This window comes from Phyllobates terribilis, unplaced genomic scaffold (assembly GCF_046119375.1).
Source record: "Phyllobates terribilis strain yellow unplaced genomic scaffold, ASM4611937v1 Scaffold_167__1_contigs__length_4167997, whole genome shotgun sequence".
NCBI lineage: Eukaryota > Metazoa > Chordata > Amphibia > Anura > Dendrobatidae > Phyllobates > Phyllobates terribilis.
In genome coordinates this window covers 3,406,123-3,425,609 of record NW_027362927.1, presented here as the reverse complement: position 1 = coordinate 3,425,609, position 19,487 = coordinate 3,406,123, and the positions used below count along the sequence as shown (strand labels likewise).

At 43.3% G+C, this 19,487-nt stretch overlaps 1 protein-coding gene across 1 annotated transcript in view; it reads left to right on the top strand.

Annotated features, from left to right (window-relative positions):
- The window catches only part of LOC141207904 (uncharacterized), a 182,986-nt gene extending 166,022 nt beyond the window's left edge, over window positions 1-16,964 (top strand). The window contains exons 4-8 of the mRNA XM_073664466.1: window positions 8,437-8,616; window positions 8,700-8,823; window positions 8,907-9,004; window positions 9,132-9,222; window positions 12,149-16,964. Coding sequence (XP_073520567.1) covers window positions 8,437-8,616; window positions 8,700-8,823; window positions 8,907-9,004; window positions 9,132-9,222; window positions 12,149-13,080 — 1,425 coding nt within the window. The 3' untranslated portion in view covers window positions 13,081-16,964. The remainder of the gene's footprint in view (window positions 1-8,436; window positions 8,617-8,699; window positions 8,824-8,906; window positions 9,005-9,131; window positions 9,223-12,148) is intronic.
- Window positions 16,965-19,487: the final 2,523 nt, after the last annotated feature.

Sequence of the window (19,487 nt, the reverse complement as noted above, 5' to 3'; positions counted from 1 at the left end):
AGTCTATTTGCCCTCCAATCTAATCCTAATCTTCATGTCACCACATTCAAGGAAGTGTTGTACCAGAAAACTGGAATATCATTCTCTTTAGTAATAATTGTTTGGAATGCACATGTTACCGTAACAAAGGCTTCCCCCCCAAGCTACTGTCATCAGACAAAGGAACATCAGGGTTGTGGGTCTGAGACCGCCTTCTTGCAATGGGATGTGTGGACCCATGATGTTTGGCCTTCGACCTTCACAGCCGTAGGGGATGTAAGTAGTGCTTGGTAGGGCCCTTCAAATCTGGCATCCAGTGTGCCTCGCACGTGATTCTTTATCCAGACAAAATCTCCAGGCTGGATACTGTGAGTACCTGATTCAAGATCTGAGTCTGGAATAGAAGAGTACACTGTAGCATGTGTTAGTTTTAACTCTTTAGCAAGTCTGACAACAAAATTCACAAGCTTATCATTCCCTGAACTAAGCTGCTGTGGGTAATATCGACCCATTCTAGGTGGCCCACCAAACAAGATCTCGTATGATGTGAGCCCTGTGGGTTGTCTCGGGGTATTTCGGACTGAGTATAGGGCAATAGGCAGCACCTCCGGCCATGGAAGTGAAAATTCTTTACTGGCTTTAAGAATTTTGTTTTGTTTTCCTTCTTCCGTTACCGCATTCTGCCAGTCCACGTAAGTCCTGTGTGTCAGATTCTCTTCCAGTCTTTGCTCCTCTTCATCTTCCAACCCCAAATTTCTCATTCCCGTTTCTTCCTCATCTCCTTGTTGTCTCTGACTTCTGGTGAGCACAAACACCTCCGTACCACCCGACACCTCTGCTTCCTCTGGAAATATTGGTTCCATAGCTGCTGCTTTTGCTGTAATGTCAGCCCTTGGCTTCCTCTGAATTCAGTTTCCCATGAGCCTTAATTTTGATCACAGCCACTTGCCTAGGTAACTTCAGAGCTTCTAGCAGACTTCTCACTGCCGCTGCATTCCGGATTGGAGCTCCACTGGCTGTCTTGTAGCCCCTCAGGGCCCATATCAGGCCAAAGTCATGGGCAATCCCGAATCCGTACCTCGAGTCCATGTAGATATTGACCACTCGACTCTCTGCGCACTTGCAGGCTTCGGTCAGAGCATACAGTTCGGCCTCTTGAATTGACATATAAGATGGCAGTGGTCCAGCAGAAATAACCGTTGGTGGGGACACCACCGCATATCCGGTATGGTACGTTCCATATTCATCTGCGTATCTGGACCCGTCAGTATACAGTATCAGATCCGCTTCAGGCAGTGGCTGCTCAGAGACAGTAGGTAGGTGAGAAGTTTCTGCCTTCATGACCTCAAGGCAATCATGGTCACTCGAATCAGGGTATTCATGGTCTTCTGAGGACCCCCCTAAGTCTTCAGGGCAGTCCCCCCTTGACAGAGGAAGCATGAGTGGAGGGGTTCAAGACAGTACATTGCCGAAGAGCTATATTTTCTGGTAAAAGGGGCTCACATTGGATTCTGACACGACGTTGCATAGATAGATGGTTGTGCTGGGTTTGTGCAAGGATAGCTTGCAAATCATGAGGGGCCAGTATAGTTGTAGGATGGCCAAGTACAACATCTGCTGTTCTGTGGAGGAGTTCTGTAGCTGTAGCTGTAGTAACTTTGCATTCGAAGGTGGCCAGAAATTGGAGCAAAGAATAGCTGAACCTGTGGCAAGTTTGGTCGTCTGGACAACAGAGTAGTAGATCATCGACATATTGTATCAATATGACTTCAGGGTTCTCACTCTTCCAGGGTTGGAGACAGGTAGTTTAGGCCAGTGTGAAGTGATGAGGAGAGTTCTGAGCTCCTTGAAGCATAACGGTCCAGGTGTACTGTACTCCTCTGTGCGTAAAATCAAAAAGATACCGACAGTCTGGATACAGAGGCACACTGAAGAAGGCGTTTGCCAAGTCGATTACTGTAAAATGCGTTGCCTCGGGGGGAATTTCACTGAGTAATATATGTGGATTTGGCACCACTGGGGTCTCCAGGATTGTAACTGCACTCACAGCTCTCAGATCTTGCACCATCCTGAATTTATCCGGTTCTCCTCTTGCAGTTTTTCTTCACTGGAAACAATGGAGTGTTAGCTGGAGAAACACAGGGAATTAATGCTCCTTTCTTATAGCAGGAGGTGGGCTTGTTTGTCTAGGAAATAGTTCATTCAGGTTATCTTGTGAGGTCATCTGGCGGCTGAGTGAGTCTGATCTAGCTGTGGCACTTTCCACAGCTCGGGTGAGAATTTGAGATTTATGATAGTAATTGCTGATTAGTCTTATCTCCTCTAACATAGTTAGGCTGTGTGCCCACGTAGCGTTTTTCAAGCAGCGGAAACGCTTGTAAAACGCTAGGTAATCCGCACCCCATGGTCCCCAAGGGGATTCCGCATGTTCTATGCTCATGCTGCGTATTTTTCCGCAGCGTTTATGCTGCGTACAAAAATCCGCAGCATGTCATTTAATTTTGCGGAAGTGCAGCGGAACTCCCGCCATTGACTTGCATTGAGACGCACAGAAACTGCGACTGTACATTTTTACAAGCGGCTTCTATGCGTCTCTATGTGCGGATGGTACCCAGTTCTGGAGGAGAGGAGACTCTCATCCAGACCTGGGTACCATTGTACCTGTAAAAAAAGAATAAAATAACAAATAAAGTTTATACTCACCTGTCCGGCGTCTTCTCTCTGAATGCCAGCAGCCCTGAAGGACCTTCGGTGACGTCACAGTCATGTGACTGCAGGCCCTTCACCGCTGTGTCTCGCGATATGCCGGCAGCCGGGAACCAGACAGGAACGAGCGCTGCAGCACACAGGGGCCTCGGGGGTGAGTATAGCTTTATTTGTTTTAATTTTTACGGTTCACACTGTATAAATCCATGGATTTATACAGTGTGACCTAGTTGTCAAGCACTTTCCAAGTGATGCTATCGCCTGGAAAGTGCTTGTCAATCTGCATGCGGAAACGCATGTGAACCCGCATGTATTCTGCAGGAAAAACGCATGCACAATCTGCATGCGTTTTCTTCTGCCAGGGAGATGCAGAAATGCTGCAGAAATTTTCTGCTTCATTTCTGCATCGTGGGCACATAGCCTTAATCTTCTATACTCCGGTATAGCTTGGACTATTGCTTGGGCACAGGCTTGCATAGGAAATCCATACATTCCATAACTTATAGCAGGAAGAGCAATAGAAGTAAGGTTCCTTGTTCCAACATAGTCCAGAATATTGTTGATTGTAGCTCTAAGTTGTGTCACACACTGATCATGATGATCTTCATCATACACATTCCGAGACACGGCACTATTTGTGAAGGTTACACCAATTTAAGATACACTAGGTAACTGCTCTCCTCCAAATTAAAGATGTCTGAGTGCATGCAGAGAAGCTAATTAACCAAATCTGCTTATCTGGTTGAAAAACTTCACTCAGAAACTGAACCACGCAAAATGGCATACTTTATTAGGTAGACATGGAGTTAAATAGCATTCTCCTTCTAGGTGGGATTAGTAAAAATTTATTGCTCTTTTCTGATAACTCGGCACGCTATAATTCGTTCATCTATGTATCTCTTGGTTTGAGTAACGCCTTAGGAATTCTGATGGAGGGAGTGAGTTCGCCTCTCAGCGCCATCTTTGCCAACTCGACATGAATCTTTCTGTTATCAGCCATTCCCATGCATACGCCATTCCCAGGAAATCATTTAGTTGTTCTTGTATACAGATTAGAACAGAAGCTGTTAATGAATATATAACTAACTATTAACATAATCCATGTGCATATACACATTTGCATACATACATACACATAGATTATTCCATCATCGGTATATTGATTCACACTGATTAGGTAATCTATTAAAAGAAACTAATTGATTTTCTACAATCATAGTGTAATGAGAACGGTGGAGATGTCAGGATTAGATCTGATCATAGATGTGACTTCTCCATCTGTCTGTGACTTTTACAGTATTTGTTTCAGGGTGAAGATCTGACCCATATTAATACTACAAAGACATATGTGAGGGGTGATGAGCGGTGTAAAGAGGAGATTCCTACATATGACTACCCAGGTGAGTAGTAGCCACTAAATGCAGAGAAGTCACAGATTCTTCTCTGTCACCAGCTGTGGCTGCTTTATCGGTTGTGTAGTCCGGCCGTATCACAATCGTGTGATCACCATTTTACCGCTAGATCACAACATTCTCCTCCATCCAAAACTGTTCACATTACTTTGTGTAATTGTAAATGACCTTTTCTATAGAACTTACAACCTGGAGGATCCACGTACCCCCTGGGATTAGGAGACGCTGACCGTTACCTGTCCAGATCTGTAAACTACAAAGCCAAATGACCGCGTACGTAGAATGTGCTGACAAGTGAGAAAATCACTTGAAGAAAAATATTATGATGGGTCTGTAAGAGAAAGCGGAGGGTAATGATGCTGTTGGCTTCCTAGATCCCTGATATCTTATTGGATGAATCTACCTTCTCTCCCTTCTGTGCTGCTGAATGTCCTCATATGGTCCCTACAAGACCAGGTCCAGTCTTTCTGGCCAAACTTCACTTTTACGATCAACAACATTAAATGTGCAGTGAGGCCAAGTGTGAATTTCTGTACAATAACAACAGAGTTTCCCTTTATCCTGACTGTTCAATTTCTTTTCAAACCAACTAACTTCAAACAGGATTGTGATAAACTATACAGAAAACATTACACCTGTGCCATGATATATATCTAAGCTGTGCGTGGCTGATGGCTGTAATATACATTTATTCACGCCTGCAGGAGATGTGTTGGCTCGAGCCCTGGTTTCATGGATTCACTCCACGTCATAAATTCCATTATATTTTCAATCCTAAGGAATTCAGATTACTGCACAATGTTTCCTGAAATGGGGGCGCTAATACTTTCTCTACTCTTCTGGTCAGGACTCATAGTAGCTCCAATGGTCCACCATAAATGAGTGCGGCTCTGGTTTAGGTTTGAAGTTCTCTCCCCTGATACATACGTTGTTGTTTGGGATGTAACATATCTTTTATTCTGTATTTTTTTCCAGGTTCATTTTGTATGATACCTTTATTGTGGTGGGATCGGCCTGACTCACTTATGTGAGTCTGTAACTCCCTGGTAGTCTTTAAAAGTAGGTCTCCATTGCCTCTTCCCAATGCCCGAGGTCTAAATTTAAGACCCCTCATCTTTGCACTATTATAAAAAGTTCTCCTTCAATGTCTAATATTTCATCTTGAAAGTCATCTGACAGAAAATATTGGCCCTTATCATAGTTTAGATTACGAAGAACCACCGAGCCCCATACTCTAATTACCCCAGAGAGGTTTCACCACTAGTTACTAATTTTTTACTGATGAAGACTATTGAGATTGATCATTTCTGTAGATGTGTTATTGTCTATAGTCAGTTTTTGACTATAGTAGTTAGTTCTCAAAATACTCTAATTTAACCTCTTCCTGCAGCCAGTTTTTTGTTCCTAATTAGGCCCCATTTTTCAAATCTGACGTGTGTCACTTTATGTGGTGATAACTCTGGAATTCTTCACAAAGGATAATAGGAAACAAATGGACCTTACAAATTATTTTCCAACTTCTCTTGAATCTGACAATCCCCTATATACGGTTGTACATTACTGTCTGGGCACATGGGAGGTTAAGAAGGGGAGAAGCGACATTTAGCTATTTGAATGCAGATCTTGGTGGAATAGTTTGCAGACACAATATATTGGGGAAATGTTCATGGTCACCTGGCAACTCAAAAGATGGCCACCACGAATAGGCTTGGCGCTATATACTCCAGATCCCAGGGACTGCCTTTCTCATCACCCTTTAACGTCAAGATGAATAGTAAGGTAACCGGGTCAGAACCAGGAGGGCAGAGGAAATACAAAATCAGAAGACACCAGTAGTCAGTAAACGGGCTGAGGTCACAACAGGACACAAATCCACAAGCCGGGAGCTGAGCACAGAGGACTGAACCAGAGGAGAACAAGGCTGTATCTGGCAGCTTCCGGCAATATGCTTCCAGCTTTAGTAGGGTGCGGTGCTTTCCAAATGGCTGAAGCCGGGAGCAGATTACTTCAGCTGGACAGCACACACACCCATACTGCCAGACTGGATAGTACTACTGGTCCCAGCAACCCTAATATTAGTGGCTGGACAGAACCTGCACCACCCAGAGCTTCTGATTCTGACGTCTCTTCCATCACTATCGCCGCCTGCAGGATGAATAAGGCGGCTCCTGGTGACAGAAGCAGACGTCCCAGGAGCAGATCCCAGAGGAGATGGGACCCACCATTTGCAGAAGCCCTATTATTACAAAATGGACGAAATCCCTATAAAGTGACTAAATTTTGGAAATTATAACCCTCAGTGAATTAATCTATAGGAGTAGTGACTATTTTGGCTCCACAGTCACTTTCCAGAAATTATCACGCAGTGGATGTTGGAGAGTGAATATTGCAAATATGCCATTTTATTGCCCAACACATAGTGCCCAGATTGTGCTCCAGGAGACACACACCGTAAATTAAGTGGGTTCTTCTCACTATAGTAATGTCAAATACATGGAGGCTAAATGTGGTTTGTGCACACTGCAAGGCTCAGAAGTGAGGGGGAGATCTGACTTTGGGAGTGCCGATATTGCTGGATTGGTTTATGGAAGTGACGCGCCCCCTGGGCCGTGGGGTACTAGGTAGCCGTCCTGGTCGATGCTGGGGGAGGTCACGGTGGTGGTGACCCAGTCCGTGACCCAGGGTGGTCAATTAAAGGGGAAAAGTAAAAGGGGAATAAAGTTTTTAGAGATAATGTTCATGACGCCACCTGTGGTATGCGGCTATATGGAACCGCCGCTGCGGTGCAGATCCTCTGGAGCTGATGGTGACGCAGCATAGTTGGTTCAGCTCTCCACAGGCAGAGCTTAGCTCCAGGGCAGTAGATGGGGATTTTATGAGGTAGATGTTTGTTGGTGCTGTGTAGTGCAGGGCTGGTGCTGGCGCAGCAATTATTCAAGGACACAGTGGGGTGCAGTCTTCAGATTTTACTCACAGTTGTTAAGTTCCTCAGGTTGCACTTTCCGGATTATAACCGCCCACGTCGTCCTGTGTCCTCCGGGGTAGTGAGCCAGCAAACTCTCAGGTATTTCAGGAGCACTTGCACGGGACCCCGTTCTATGTACCTTTCCCGGTTGTCTCACTGCGCTGGCTCTCGCCCTCCTGTCCTGCGCCTGTCAATCAGTGTCCCAAGCCAGTAGCCTCGGGCCTTGTTGGGCGACGCGCAGTCCCCTGGACCTTATGCGGCCACCTTTTCGGCGATTTAATTGTGGTTGTTGGCTGCAGCACCTTGAAAATGCAGCATATATCTCTTCATTTCCCTGGATTAGCATGTAGCACAGGGATGTGTTTGTTTAGATATTTTAAGTAGAAATGTTCAAAAATATAAATTTCAAGGATATTTTATTCAAAATTAATAATTGTTTTTTATTCTTGGCAGATGACTGTACCAGGAGATCAGATGGACAGGAGATTTTTAAATCTGACGATCTTGAGATCCCACAGGATACAATTGAAGTGAATGCCATTACTGCAGATATACCATCATCCCTTCACAGCAAACATCAATCATCTGATCCTAAGAAACAGGTCCTGTCTTCTGATTCATTACCGACTGCTAAGGAAAATCAAAATAAAATAAGCATTAAAAAACGAACTGCTCCTAAAGCAAAGAAATCATTTTCACGTTCAGAAAATGGGAATAGTTTTACCCTCGAAAAGTCTATTCTTAAACATCAAAAATTACACACAGCGGACAATAGATTTTTTTGTTCCAAATGTGGAAAATGTTTTAACCAGAAATCAGTTTTTGTTGATCACCAGAGAACTCACACAGGGGAGAAGCCTTTTTCATGTTCAGAATGTGGGAAATGTTTTAACCATAAATCAGCTTTGGTTAAGCACCCGAGAACTCACACAGGGGAGAAGCCTTTTTGCTATTCTTTTTTTTTTTTTAATCCAATATATTTTTATTGAGATTTTTTCATTAGGTTTTTTTTTTTACAAAACAAGAAACCAGTACATACAATAATAAAATAACATACCATAGGATGACATACATGCATCTCTCCTATATATCTTTTCAGCTTGCCCATTACCGTCTGATACAATATTAGATACTAATAATTTATCTATATAATTTTCCTAGAGAAGAATGGCTAGAGACAGAAAGAAGATGGTGGAGAGGATATTACACCTCACCCTAGAGATCCTCTTCCGGCTTACTGGAGAGGTGAGAGATTCTGATGACGTCACATTACATCATTCTTATCTATGGGAATAACAGATGGACAGAACTGGAGAGGTGAGGACTCTGGAAATGTCTGTAGTGAGATTCATTAATGTGTCTCTCCATAACCAGGATTACACAGTAGTGAAGAAGACCTCTAGTGAGTGCTGTCAGGACCCTGTGTCTGAGGGATGGGTGACACCCCTGAGACCAATCACGGGACCTCCACCTCACCCCCTGATACATGAGGACATCAATGACCAGAAGATCCTAGAACTCACCTACAAGATGATTGAGCTGCTGACTGGAGAGGTGACATTGCTGGGAATGCTGGGACATTATACAGTAACGCTATGGAGGGATCGAGGGGATGACGGTATCATTGTATGTGTCAGGTTCCTATAAGGTGTCAGGATGTCGCAGTCTATTTTTCCATGGAGGAGTGGGAGTATTTAGAAGGACTCAAAGATCTGTACAAGGACGTCATGATGGAGGTTCCCCAGCCCCTCACATCACCAGGTAATAGACAGGACTAAATACACACAGCCTATAATTATCTGTATGTAAAGAATGAATTCAGTCCCTGTATGTGTTTCCTCCAGATCTATTCAGTAAGAGGACAACTCCAGAGAGATGTCCCCGTCGTCTTCTTCCACAGGACTGTAAACAAGAAGATCCCAATGTTCCTCAGGATCATCAGGTAGATGGAGAGAAGGTGTCATGAGATCTCCCCTATGATGTGTAGATGTTTGTGAAGGTCTTGTGCTCAGTCTTGTTTTATCCACCAGTATTATATCTGTCTGTGACTTTTACAATATTTGTTTCAGGGTGAAGATCTGACCCATATTGATACTACAGAGACATATGTGAGGGGTGATGAGCGGTGTAAAGAGGAGATTCCTACATATGACCGCCCAGGTGAGTAGTGACCACTAAATGCAGAGAAGTCACAGATTCTTCTCAGTCACCGGCTGTGGCTGCTTTATCGGTGGTGTAGTCCGGCCGTATCACAATCATGTAATCACTATTTTACCGCTAGACCACAACATTTTCCTCCATCCAAAAATGTTCACAATACTTTTTGTAATTGTGAAAGACCTTTTCTGTAGGACTTACAATCTGGAGGATCCACCTACCCCTTGGGATTAGGAGACGCTGACCGTTACCGGCCCAGATCTGTAAACTACAAAGCCAAATGACAGCGTATGTAGAATGTGCTGACAAGTGAGAAAATCACTTGAAGAGAAAGCGGAGGGTAATGATGCTGTTGGCTTCCTAGAATCCTGATATCTTATTGGATGAATCTACCTTCTCTCCCTTCTGTGCTGCTGAATGTCCTCATATGGTCCCTACAAGACCAGGTCCCGTCTTTCTGGCCAAACTTCACTTTTATTTTAGACAACATTAAATGTGCAGTGAGGGACAAGTGTGACTTTCTGTCCAATAACAACAGAGTTTCCCTTTATCCTGACTTTTCAATTTCTTTTCAAACCAACTAACTTCAAACAGGATTGTGATAAACTACACAGAAAACATTACACCTGTGCCATGATATATCTCTAAGCTGTGCATGGCTGATGGCTGTAATATACAATTATTCACGCCTGCAGGAGATGTGTTGGCATGGCTCGAGCCCTGGTTTCATGGATTCACTCCACGTCATTCCATTTTGTTTTCGATCCTAAGGAATTCAGATTACTGCACAATCTCTCCTGAAATGGGGGCGCTAATACTTTCTCTACTCTTCTGCTCAGGAGTCGTAGTAGCTCCAATGGTCCACCATGAATGAGTGCGACTCCGGTTTAGTGTTGGAGTTCTCCCTTCATACATACGTTGTTGTTGGAGATGTTACATGTTTTTATATTGTTTCTTTTTTTACAGCTCCATTCTGTATGATAGTTTGATTGTGGTGGGATCGGCCGGCCTCACTTATGTGAGTCTGTAAGTCTTAAAAGAAAAGGTCTTCCTTGCCACTGCCAAATGCCCAAGATGTAAATTTAATCTAAGCTCTGCACTATTATAATAAGTTATTTTTGAGCGTCTAATATTTCTTCTTGAAACTCATCTGATAGAAAATATTGTCCCTTATGATAGTTTAGATTGCCAAGAGCCACCGAGCCCCATACTCTAATTACCCCAGAGAGGTTTCACCACTAGTTACTCATTTATTACTGATGGAGACTGTTAAGTTTGATCATTTCAGGAGATGTTATTGTCTATAGTCACAGTTTTGCCCATCACCCTTTAACCCCTCTACATAAATCTGGACTTCTACAAAATCAGAAGACACAAGAGTAGTCAGTAAACGGGCCGGGATCACAACAGGACACAAATACACAAGCCGGGAGCTGAGCACAGAGGACTGAACCAGAGGAGAACAAGGCTGTATCTGGCAGCTTCCGGCAATATGCTTCCAGCTTTAGTAGGGTGCAGTGCTTTCTAATTGGCTGAAGCAGGAAGCAGATTACTCCAGCTGGACAGCACACACACCCATACTGCCAGACTGGATGGTACTACTGGTCCCAGGCACCCTAATCTTAGTGGCTGGACAAAGCCTGCGCCGCCCAGAGCTTCTAATTCTGATGTATCCTCCATCACCAGCGCCGCCTGCAGATTGGATGAGGCGGCACTTAGGGACAGAAGCATAAGAGAAACCTCGGCACTCAGGTAATGGATTTTAGTAAAAATAACGTTTTGGGCTATTCGACCTTCATTAGTGCACGCCAGACACCAGCAGTGGATACCGCGGTCTTGTCTGTCATTTCTCCTTATCTTCTGGTCCCAAGGAATCACGTGCCTGAGACACTGCGTCCTCACCCTCCTTCTCTATTTCATTCCCAGCAAGTGGTACACTGATGAAGGTCGTATAGACCGAAACGTTATTTTTGCTGTGGACTGCAATTAAAATTTAATTTGCTAAAATCCATTACCTGAGTACCGAGGTTTCTCTTATACTATATACGGTTTTGGACCCTACTCGTGCACCCTGGTCCAGTTGTGCTGCGTTTTCTACCACTATTGGTGACAGAAGCAGACGTCACAGGAGCCGATCCCAGAAAACAATCGGACACAACTTTGTCAGAAGCCTTAATATGACAAAATAACAGAAAACCAGAGCAGTAGAAATCCCCGTAAAGCGACTCCATTTTGGAGATTATAACCCGTCAGTGAATTTAATCTATAGGAGTAGGGACTATTTTGACTCCACAGGCGCTTTCCGGAAATTAGCACGCAGTGGATGTTGGAGAATGAATCTTGTACATTTGCCATTTTATTACCCAACACATAGTGCCCAGATTGTGCTCCAGGAGACACACACCGTAAATTAAGTGAGTTCTTCTCACTATAGTAATGCCAAATACATGGATGCTAAATGTGGTTTGGGCACACTGCAAGGCTCAGAAGCGAGGGGGAGATCTGACTTTGGGAGAGCGGATATTGCTGGATTGGTTTATGGAAGCCATGTTGCATTTCTAGAGTCTTTGAGCCACTAATAATGTGGAAACCTCTGTTTTTCCACTGACAGATGATGGACCTGAGTGGGGACTTGTTTTTTTGTGAGATGAGTAGAAGTTTTTATTGGTATTATTTTTGCCTACATATCATTGTTTGGTGGCTTTTTATTCCATATTTTTGGGGGAAGAATGAACAAACAGTTGGACACCACGCTCTACTGAATCATCCAATGAGGTTTTTTATTAGAGTGTGAACTGTCATTGTCTTGGTGAATAATTCAATTTTTTTTACATAACTTCTTATTTTTACAGTTTAAGTAGAAATGCTCAAAAATATAAAACTCAAGGATATTTTATTCAAAAATAATAATTGGCTTTATTCTTAACAGGTGACTGTACCAGGAGATCAGAGGGACAGCTGACGTCTTCAATTTTTAAATCAGATGATCTTGAGATCCCACAGGATGCAATTGAAGTGAATGACATTACTCCAAATATACCATCATCCCTTAACAATGAAGATCTGTCATCTGATCCTATGAAACAGGTCCTATCTTCTGATTCATTACCAACTACTAAGGAAAATCAAAGTCACAAAATAAGCATTAAAAAACAAATTGTTCCAACGAAGCCATTTTCACTTTCAGAATATGGAAATAGCTTTTCCCGCGAAAAGTCTACTCTTAAACATCAAAAAATACACATAGCAGAGAATAGATTTTCTTGTTTCATGTGTGAGAAAAGTTTTAACACGAAATCATCTCTTGTTAGACACCAGAGAACTCACACAGGGGAGAAACCTTTTTCCTGTTCAGAATGTGGGAAATGTTTTAACCATAAACTAAATCTTATTATGCACCAAAGAACTCACACAGGGGAGAAGCCTTTTTCATGTTCAGAATGTGTGAAATGTTTTAACAATAAATCAGATTTTGTTAAGCACCAGAGAACCCACACAGGGGAGAAACCTTTTTCATGTTCAGAATGTGGGAAATGTTTTAACCAGAAATCTAATCTTGTTACACACCAGAAAATTCACACAGGGGAGAAGCCTTTTTCCTGTTCAGAGTGTGGGAAATGTTTTAACTATAAACTGAATCTTATTATACACCAAAGAACTCACACAGGGGAGAAGCCTTTTTCCTGTTCAGAATGTGGAAAATGTTTTAACCAGCAATCATCTCTTGTTAGACACCAGAGAACTCACACAGGGGAGAAGCCTTTTTCCTGTTCAGAATGTGGAAAATGCTTTGTGAAGAAATCATCTCTTCTTAGTCACCAGAGTAATCACACAGGGGAGAAGCCTTTTTCATGTTCTTAATGTGGGAAATGTTTTACATGGAAATGAACTCTTAATAAACTTCTGCTTAATAAACATCAGAGTGTCAAAATTCCTACGCTCAGTGTGTCTTGGACGCTGTGATTGACAGCTCAGTTGTTCAATCTGGTGCAGTTGTAAGCTGAGCTGTCGGTGCCGAGTAGTGTTGAGCGAATTTGTTTGGCATTTCAAATTCGGGTTCGTGTTCAGGGTTCTGGCTGGATTGCACCCAAAAAAATCGGCTCCACCCACGAACATCCCTGAATTGCCACGCTGATGTTATCTGTGTGACAGTGTGGTAAATCAGGGATGCCGATTTTTTTGGCGCGAACGAGCCGAAACCCCGAACACGAACACGAATTTGAAATGCTCAACAAATTCGCTCAACACTAGTGCTGAGCTTCTTTCAGGTGTTTCCTATTCTAGGTGATTACCCAGTTACTTAGCTGAGCTGTCAGTCTCAAACTTCTTCCAGATGTAGCATCTGCTCAGTAGTGTGCTTTGTATTTTTGTGCTCTGTTAATCCTTTGCTGTCTGACTTTGGACCTTGTCCTGACCATCCATTTGTCTAGCCCCTTTGCCCTGATCAGCTATCTTCCTGGTATTCTGACCTCAGATCATGACTTGACTTCGGCTTTGTCTTTTAACTTTAGTTTTCTATGTGTTCTCTTGCTATCTGACCCCAGAACTTTTGACTACCCTGCTTCACAGCCTGTCCATGAGTTGTGACTAGCGCCACATTACGCATGACCTATACTTTTTTCCCGCACCAATGGATCCAGTTGGTGCACTCTGTGATCAGGTGTAAAATATGACACAGATGGTTCAGGAACTGGCCAGGAAATACCAGAAGCTAGGATCTTCACAGTCCCAGCTGCAGGGTCAGTTTTCTAGTACTATGAGTGCTTCCCAAAGCTCTACAATACCGACTGTTGTTATGACTTCGGTACTTGCTGACGTGCATTTGGTCTCCCAAACCAGTAGTATGTGGAAAGTAAAGAAAAGTGGAAAATCTGCACTGCTGGTAGATAAAAGTAAATCCAGGTCCACACTAGAATATTATGCGTTTTTTTACTGTCTATGCATTACGAAGTACCATACTTCGTCCTCAGGACAAAAAACCATATGACAAGTGACAGAATTCAGCCATAGAGTGGGGTAAAAAGTGTTTGCCCCTTCATGATTTCTAATTCTTTTGCATGTTTGTCACACTTAAGTGTTTCAGATCACAAAGCAAATGTAAATTTACTGTAAGTAAAAAATAAGTAAATACAAAATGCAGTTTTTAAATGAAGATCTTTATTATTGATTGTCCCCTAAACACAATAACTGGTTGGTCCACCCTTAGCAGTAACAACTGCAATCAAGTGTTTGCGATAACGGGCAATGAGTCTTTTACAACTATCTGGAGGAATTTGGCCCACTTATATTTGCAAAATTGTTGTAATTCAGCCACTGTTATGCGCATGCCCGGACTGGCTGGCGTGTGCGTGATTAGTGATCCCACTGTACCATGAACCGGGGAGTGCTTGAAGGGGCATAACTAAGTATCAACCCGATCCGACCAAGGTCGCACGGCGGCTCAGTCGACTTTGTGCACCAAGGAGGAACCGTGCAGAGGGACCAGGTGCTACTCCTAGGTCAGACCCCGGACACGGCTGTTGATCCACACCAGGGAATGCAGGAACAGGCAGGTTAGGCTGGCTCAGGTGGGTATTGGCAGGCACGACTGGTATTCAGACAGGTGGGTACTGGTAAGCACGACTGGTATGCAGACAGGGGGGTACTGGCAAGCACGGCTGGAGTGCAGACAGGGAGGCACTAGCAGGTTGGAGCGCAGGCTGGATAGGGTCCAGTACAGACTGGGATTCAGGAACAGAACCGCAGATGCGGTAGACAAGCAGAGCAGAGAGGAACCACTGGAGCGGTGGGCAAGGCTGAGCAGAGAGGTACCGCCGGAGCGGTGAGCAAGGCAGAACCGAGAGGTACCGCCGGAGGGTTGAGCAAGCAGAGCAGGGCGAAACCGCAGGTGTGGTGGACAAGGCTGAGCAGGGCGAAACTGCCGGAGTGGTGGGCAAGGCAGAGCAGAGAGGAACCGCCGGAGCGGTGAGCAAGGCAGAGCAGAGAGGAACCGCCGGAGCGGTGAGCAAGGCAGAGCAGGGCGAAGCCGCCGGAGCGGTGAGCAAGGCAGGGCAGAGAGAAACCGCCGGAGCGGTGAGCAAGGCAGGGCAGAGAGAAACCACCGGAGCGGTGAGCAAGTCAGAGCAGAGAGGAAAGAGCTCTGTTCACATGGAACAGAATGGAAGGGACAAGCAGAACCAGAAACACACAAGGTACTTGCAATGAAGTAGCGAGTGGACTCTAAACTCACAAACAGAAGTACAGAGACAATGAGTTGGAGTTAGGTGCAGGTTCAGACACTGCAGGAAAAGGGAAGATATGGACATAGAGACAAACAGGCTAGGAGAGTGTTCAGACAGGAACTGACACTGCAACAAGATACAGGAGTGAGTCTGGGTATACGGTCCCCAGAATGGCAGACAAACAGGCTAGGAGAGTGTTCAGACAGGAACTGACACTGCAACGAGATACAGGAGCGAGTCTGAGTATCCGGCCCCCAGAAAGGCGGAAACAGGCTAGAAGACACAGATAACAGGTCTGAGAATACAGCCCCCAGAATGGCGGGACAGGCAAGAAACAGAACAGGACCTGGCGACTTCAGAGTAGGAGCACACTGAAATTAGTGTTGCTCAGGCCTCTCCTACAGGGTGGAGTGGGTTTAAATATCCAGTGACTCACAGCAATAGGCTGGGGACGCATTAGGAGTATGCCCACAGCAGCTATAAGAAACAGGAAGTAACCGGGCCGCTGCCCTAAGCAGTCAGACCAGAGGCAAGCACACAGTATGAACAGGAGCAAGACTAGCAGACTGGACTGAAGGTTAAGATTGCGATCTTGCATAGTGAGAGATGGTGCACTATGCAAGCACGCTGCCAGGTATGTTACAGCCACATTGGAGGGTTTCCGAGCATGAATCGCCTTTTTAAGGTCATGCCACTGCACTCAATGTGATTGAGGTCAGTAATTTGACTAGGCCACTCCAAAGTCTTAATTTTGTTTTTCTTAAACCATTCAGAGGTAGACTTGCTTGTGTGTTTTTGGATCATTGCCCTGCTGTGTAATCAAAGCGCGCTTCAGCTTGAGGTCACTAAGAGATGGCCGGACATTCTCCTTTAGGATTTTTTAGTAAACAGCAGAATTCATGGTTCCATTTACCGCAGCAAGTCCTTAACTGAGGCAAGTGGGGCCTGCAGATCTTTAGATGTTGTTGTGGGGTCTTTTGTGACCTCTTGGATGAGTCGTCGCTGTGCTCTTGGGGTAATTTTGATCGGCCAACCACTCTTGGGAAGGTTCATACTGTTCCATGTTTTTGCCATTTGTGGATAATGGCTCTCACTGTGGCTCGCTAGAATCCCAAAGCTTTAGAAATGGCTTTATAACCTTTTCCAGACTGATAGATCTCATTTACTTTGTTTCTCATTTGTTCTTGAATTTCTTTAGGTTGCAGCATGATGTATAGCTTTTGAGGATCTTTTAGTCCACTTCACATTGTCAGGCTGGTCCTATTTAAGCGATTTCTTGATTTAGAACAGTTGTGGCAGTAATCAGGCCTGTGTGTCTAGGGAATTTAACTCATTTCAACTCAGTCATTTTATAGCTAACAAAAGAGGACACTATGTAATAGAGAGGGCGCTGTGAATAACAAAAATAATGAGAATATTCAATGTAAGGGATGGTGAGATAGATGATATGTAATAATTGTCAGCGCCCCAAATAACAGAGGACGCTACATAATAAAGGACGGCACCATACATAAATAGAGAGGATTTTATGTAATAAGGGACGGCATTATACATAATAAAAGAGGAAACTGTAATTAATGTGTTTTCATTGGCTGTAAGCCATAACCTTAACAGAAATAAACACTTGATACAGATCACTCTGTTTGTAATGATTCTATATAATATGAGTTTCACTTTTTGTATTGAAGAACTGAAATAAATTAACTTTTTGATGATATTCTAATTTTGTGAGAAGCACCTGTATGTATATGTGAAATGCATGGATCTAAATTATTTGGCACAGCACTGTATCCATAGTTTAATGATATATGATAAATTTATGATTATCTATATGTATAAAAACCTGGCATCTACACTTTGTCACTGCTTGAGAAAGGCTCACATTTGGAGCCGAAACGTTGCATCAGCCCTTATAGGCTAATAAATCGATTTTTTCAAAGAGGACTGTCTTCATTTTTTTGCATATATTATATATATATATATATATATATATAATATATGTATATATGTATGTCATGGTGTTACACACACGCCGCTAGGTTCAGATAGGGCAAGACAGGTTTGATGAATTCTTTGGAATCCTGGGGGAACCGTTATTCAGGGCGAGCATAGACCATGTGCTGCAGCTTCTCTCAGGCACACAGGGGTATTGACCCTCTGGCACAGACACGTAGGTTGTTTCACTTGCTGACCAAACACACTTGACAAGAGTCCTCATAAACGGTAGAAAAGTAGCATTTAATAAGAAGCCGCACAGCCAGTGCAAGTTAAGTCTTATGAGCAACAGGCTCCAGTGACATACTGTAAAATATTAATCTCTTATGATAAAAAAATACATAATAAGAAACTTTGAAGCTTTGGTCCGAATCATGTTTAGTTTTAAATATTTTCAGAGAAAGACTGAGTTATTTTGAAGATCTTGGCAGAGACACCTGTTCTGTACGTCAAACCTATAGGGCCCTTGTCAAAATGGGTTATTTGGAGATAACTAATGATCCTTTTAAATATGTTTAAAATATGCTAACATGAGGTAACTGTGCACGTAGTCAAAATACATATTCCATTACTAGGTTTGCCTTAATATGGAGAAGCTACTAATATATCAGCAAGTCGCCATATTGGGTTATGAAACTGTAAAAATAATCTTCAATGTATGTCTATGGGGCAAGATGGTATATAAGCAGAGACAGTTGTATGGAGAGGACATATCTCATACCTTGAGAATCTCCACCACGGATCATCTCATGCTTCTAAGACTGGATATGTAAGAACTTATAATTGTTTCCTTTCTCTTTTTAACCTGATACTTCTTTTTGTGTGCTATGAACTATTTTTTTTTCCATTTTTGTAATCACTTTTGAATGAACATTGAGTTAAGCTTTTGTTTTATCCACACAACTCAAGATTGCTTTTCTTCCATCTTCACCCTGCCCTTACCTAAAGTAAGGAAGTGTTAGAAAAATTAACATTAATGACGAGCCACAGCCAGTTCTGACATTTTTTTGTGCTATTTTTGTGTGGAATCCTTCTCCTTGCACAAAAGGGAGGAGAGTTTGTGCTAAAAATACAGTACAGACCAAAAGTTTGGACACACCTTCTCATTTAAAGATTTTTTTGTATTTTCATGACTATGAAAATTGTACATTCACACTGAAGGCATCAAAACTATGAATTAACACAAGTGGAATTATATACTTAACAAAAAAGTGTGAAACAACTGAAAATATGTCTTATATTCTAGGTTCTTCAAAGTAGCCACCTTTTGCTTTGATGACTGCTTTGCACACTCTTGGCATTCTCTTGATGAGCTTCAAGAGGTAGTCACCGGAAATGGTCTTCCAACAATCTTGAAGGAGTTCCCAGAGATGCTTAGCACTTGTTGGCCCTTTTGCCTTCACTCTGTGGTCCAGCTCACCCCAAACCATGTCGATTGGGTTCAGTCTGGTGACTGTGGAGGCCAGGTCATCTGGCGTAGCACCCCATCACTCTCCTTCTTGGTCAAATAGCCCTTACACAGCCTGAAGGTGTGTTTGGGGTCATTGTCCTGTTGAAAAATAAATGATGGTCCAACTAAACGCAAACTGGATGGAATAGCATGCCGCTGCAAGATGCTGTGGTAGCCATGCTGGTTCAGTATGCCTTCAATTTTGAATAAATTCCCAACAGTGTCACCAGCAAAGCACCCCAACACCATCACACCTCCTCCTCCATGCTTCATGGTGGGAACCAGGCATGTAGAGTCCATCTGTTCACCTTTTCTGCGTCGCACAAAGACACAGTGGTTGGAACAAAAGATCTCAAATTTGGACTCATTAGACCAAAGCACAGATTTCCACTGGTCTAATGTCCATTCCTTGTGTTCTTTAGCCCAAACAAGTCTCTTCTGCTTGTTGCCTGTCCTTAACAGTGGTTTCCTAGCAGCTATTTTACCATGAAGGTCTGCTGCACAAAGTCTCCTCTTAACAGTTGTTGAAGAGATTTGTCTGCTGCAAGAACTCTGTGTGGCATTGACCTGGTCTCTAATCTGAGCTGCTGTTAACCTGCGAT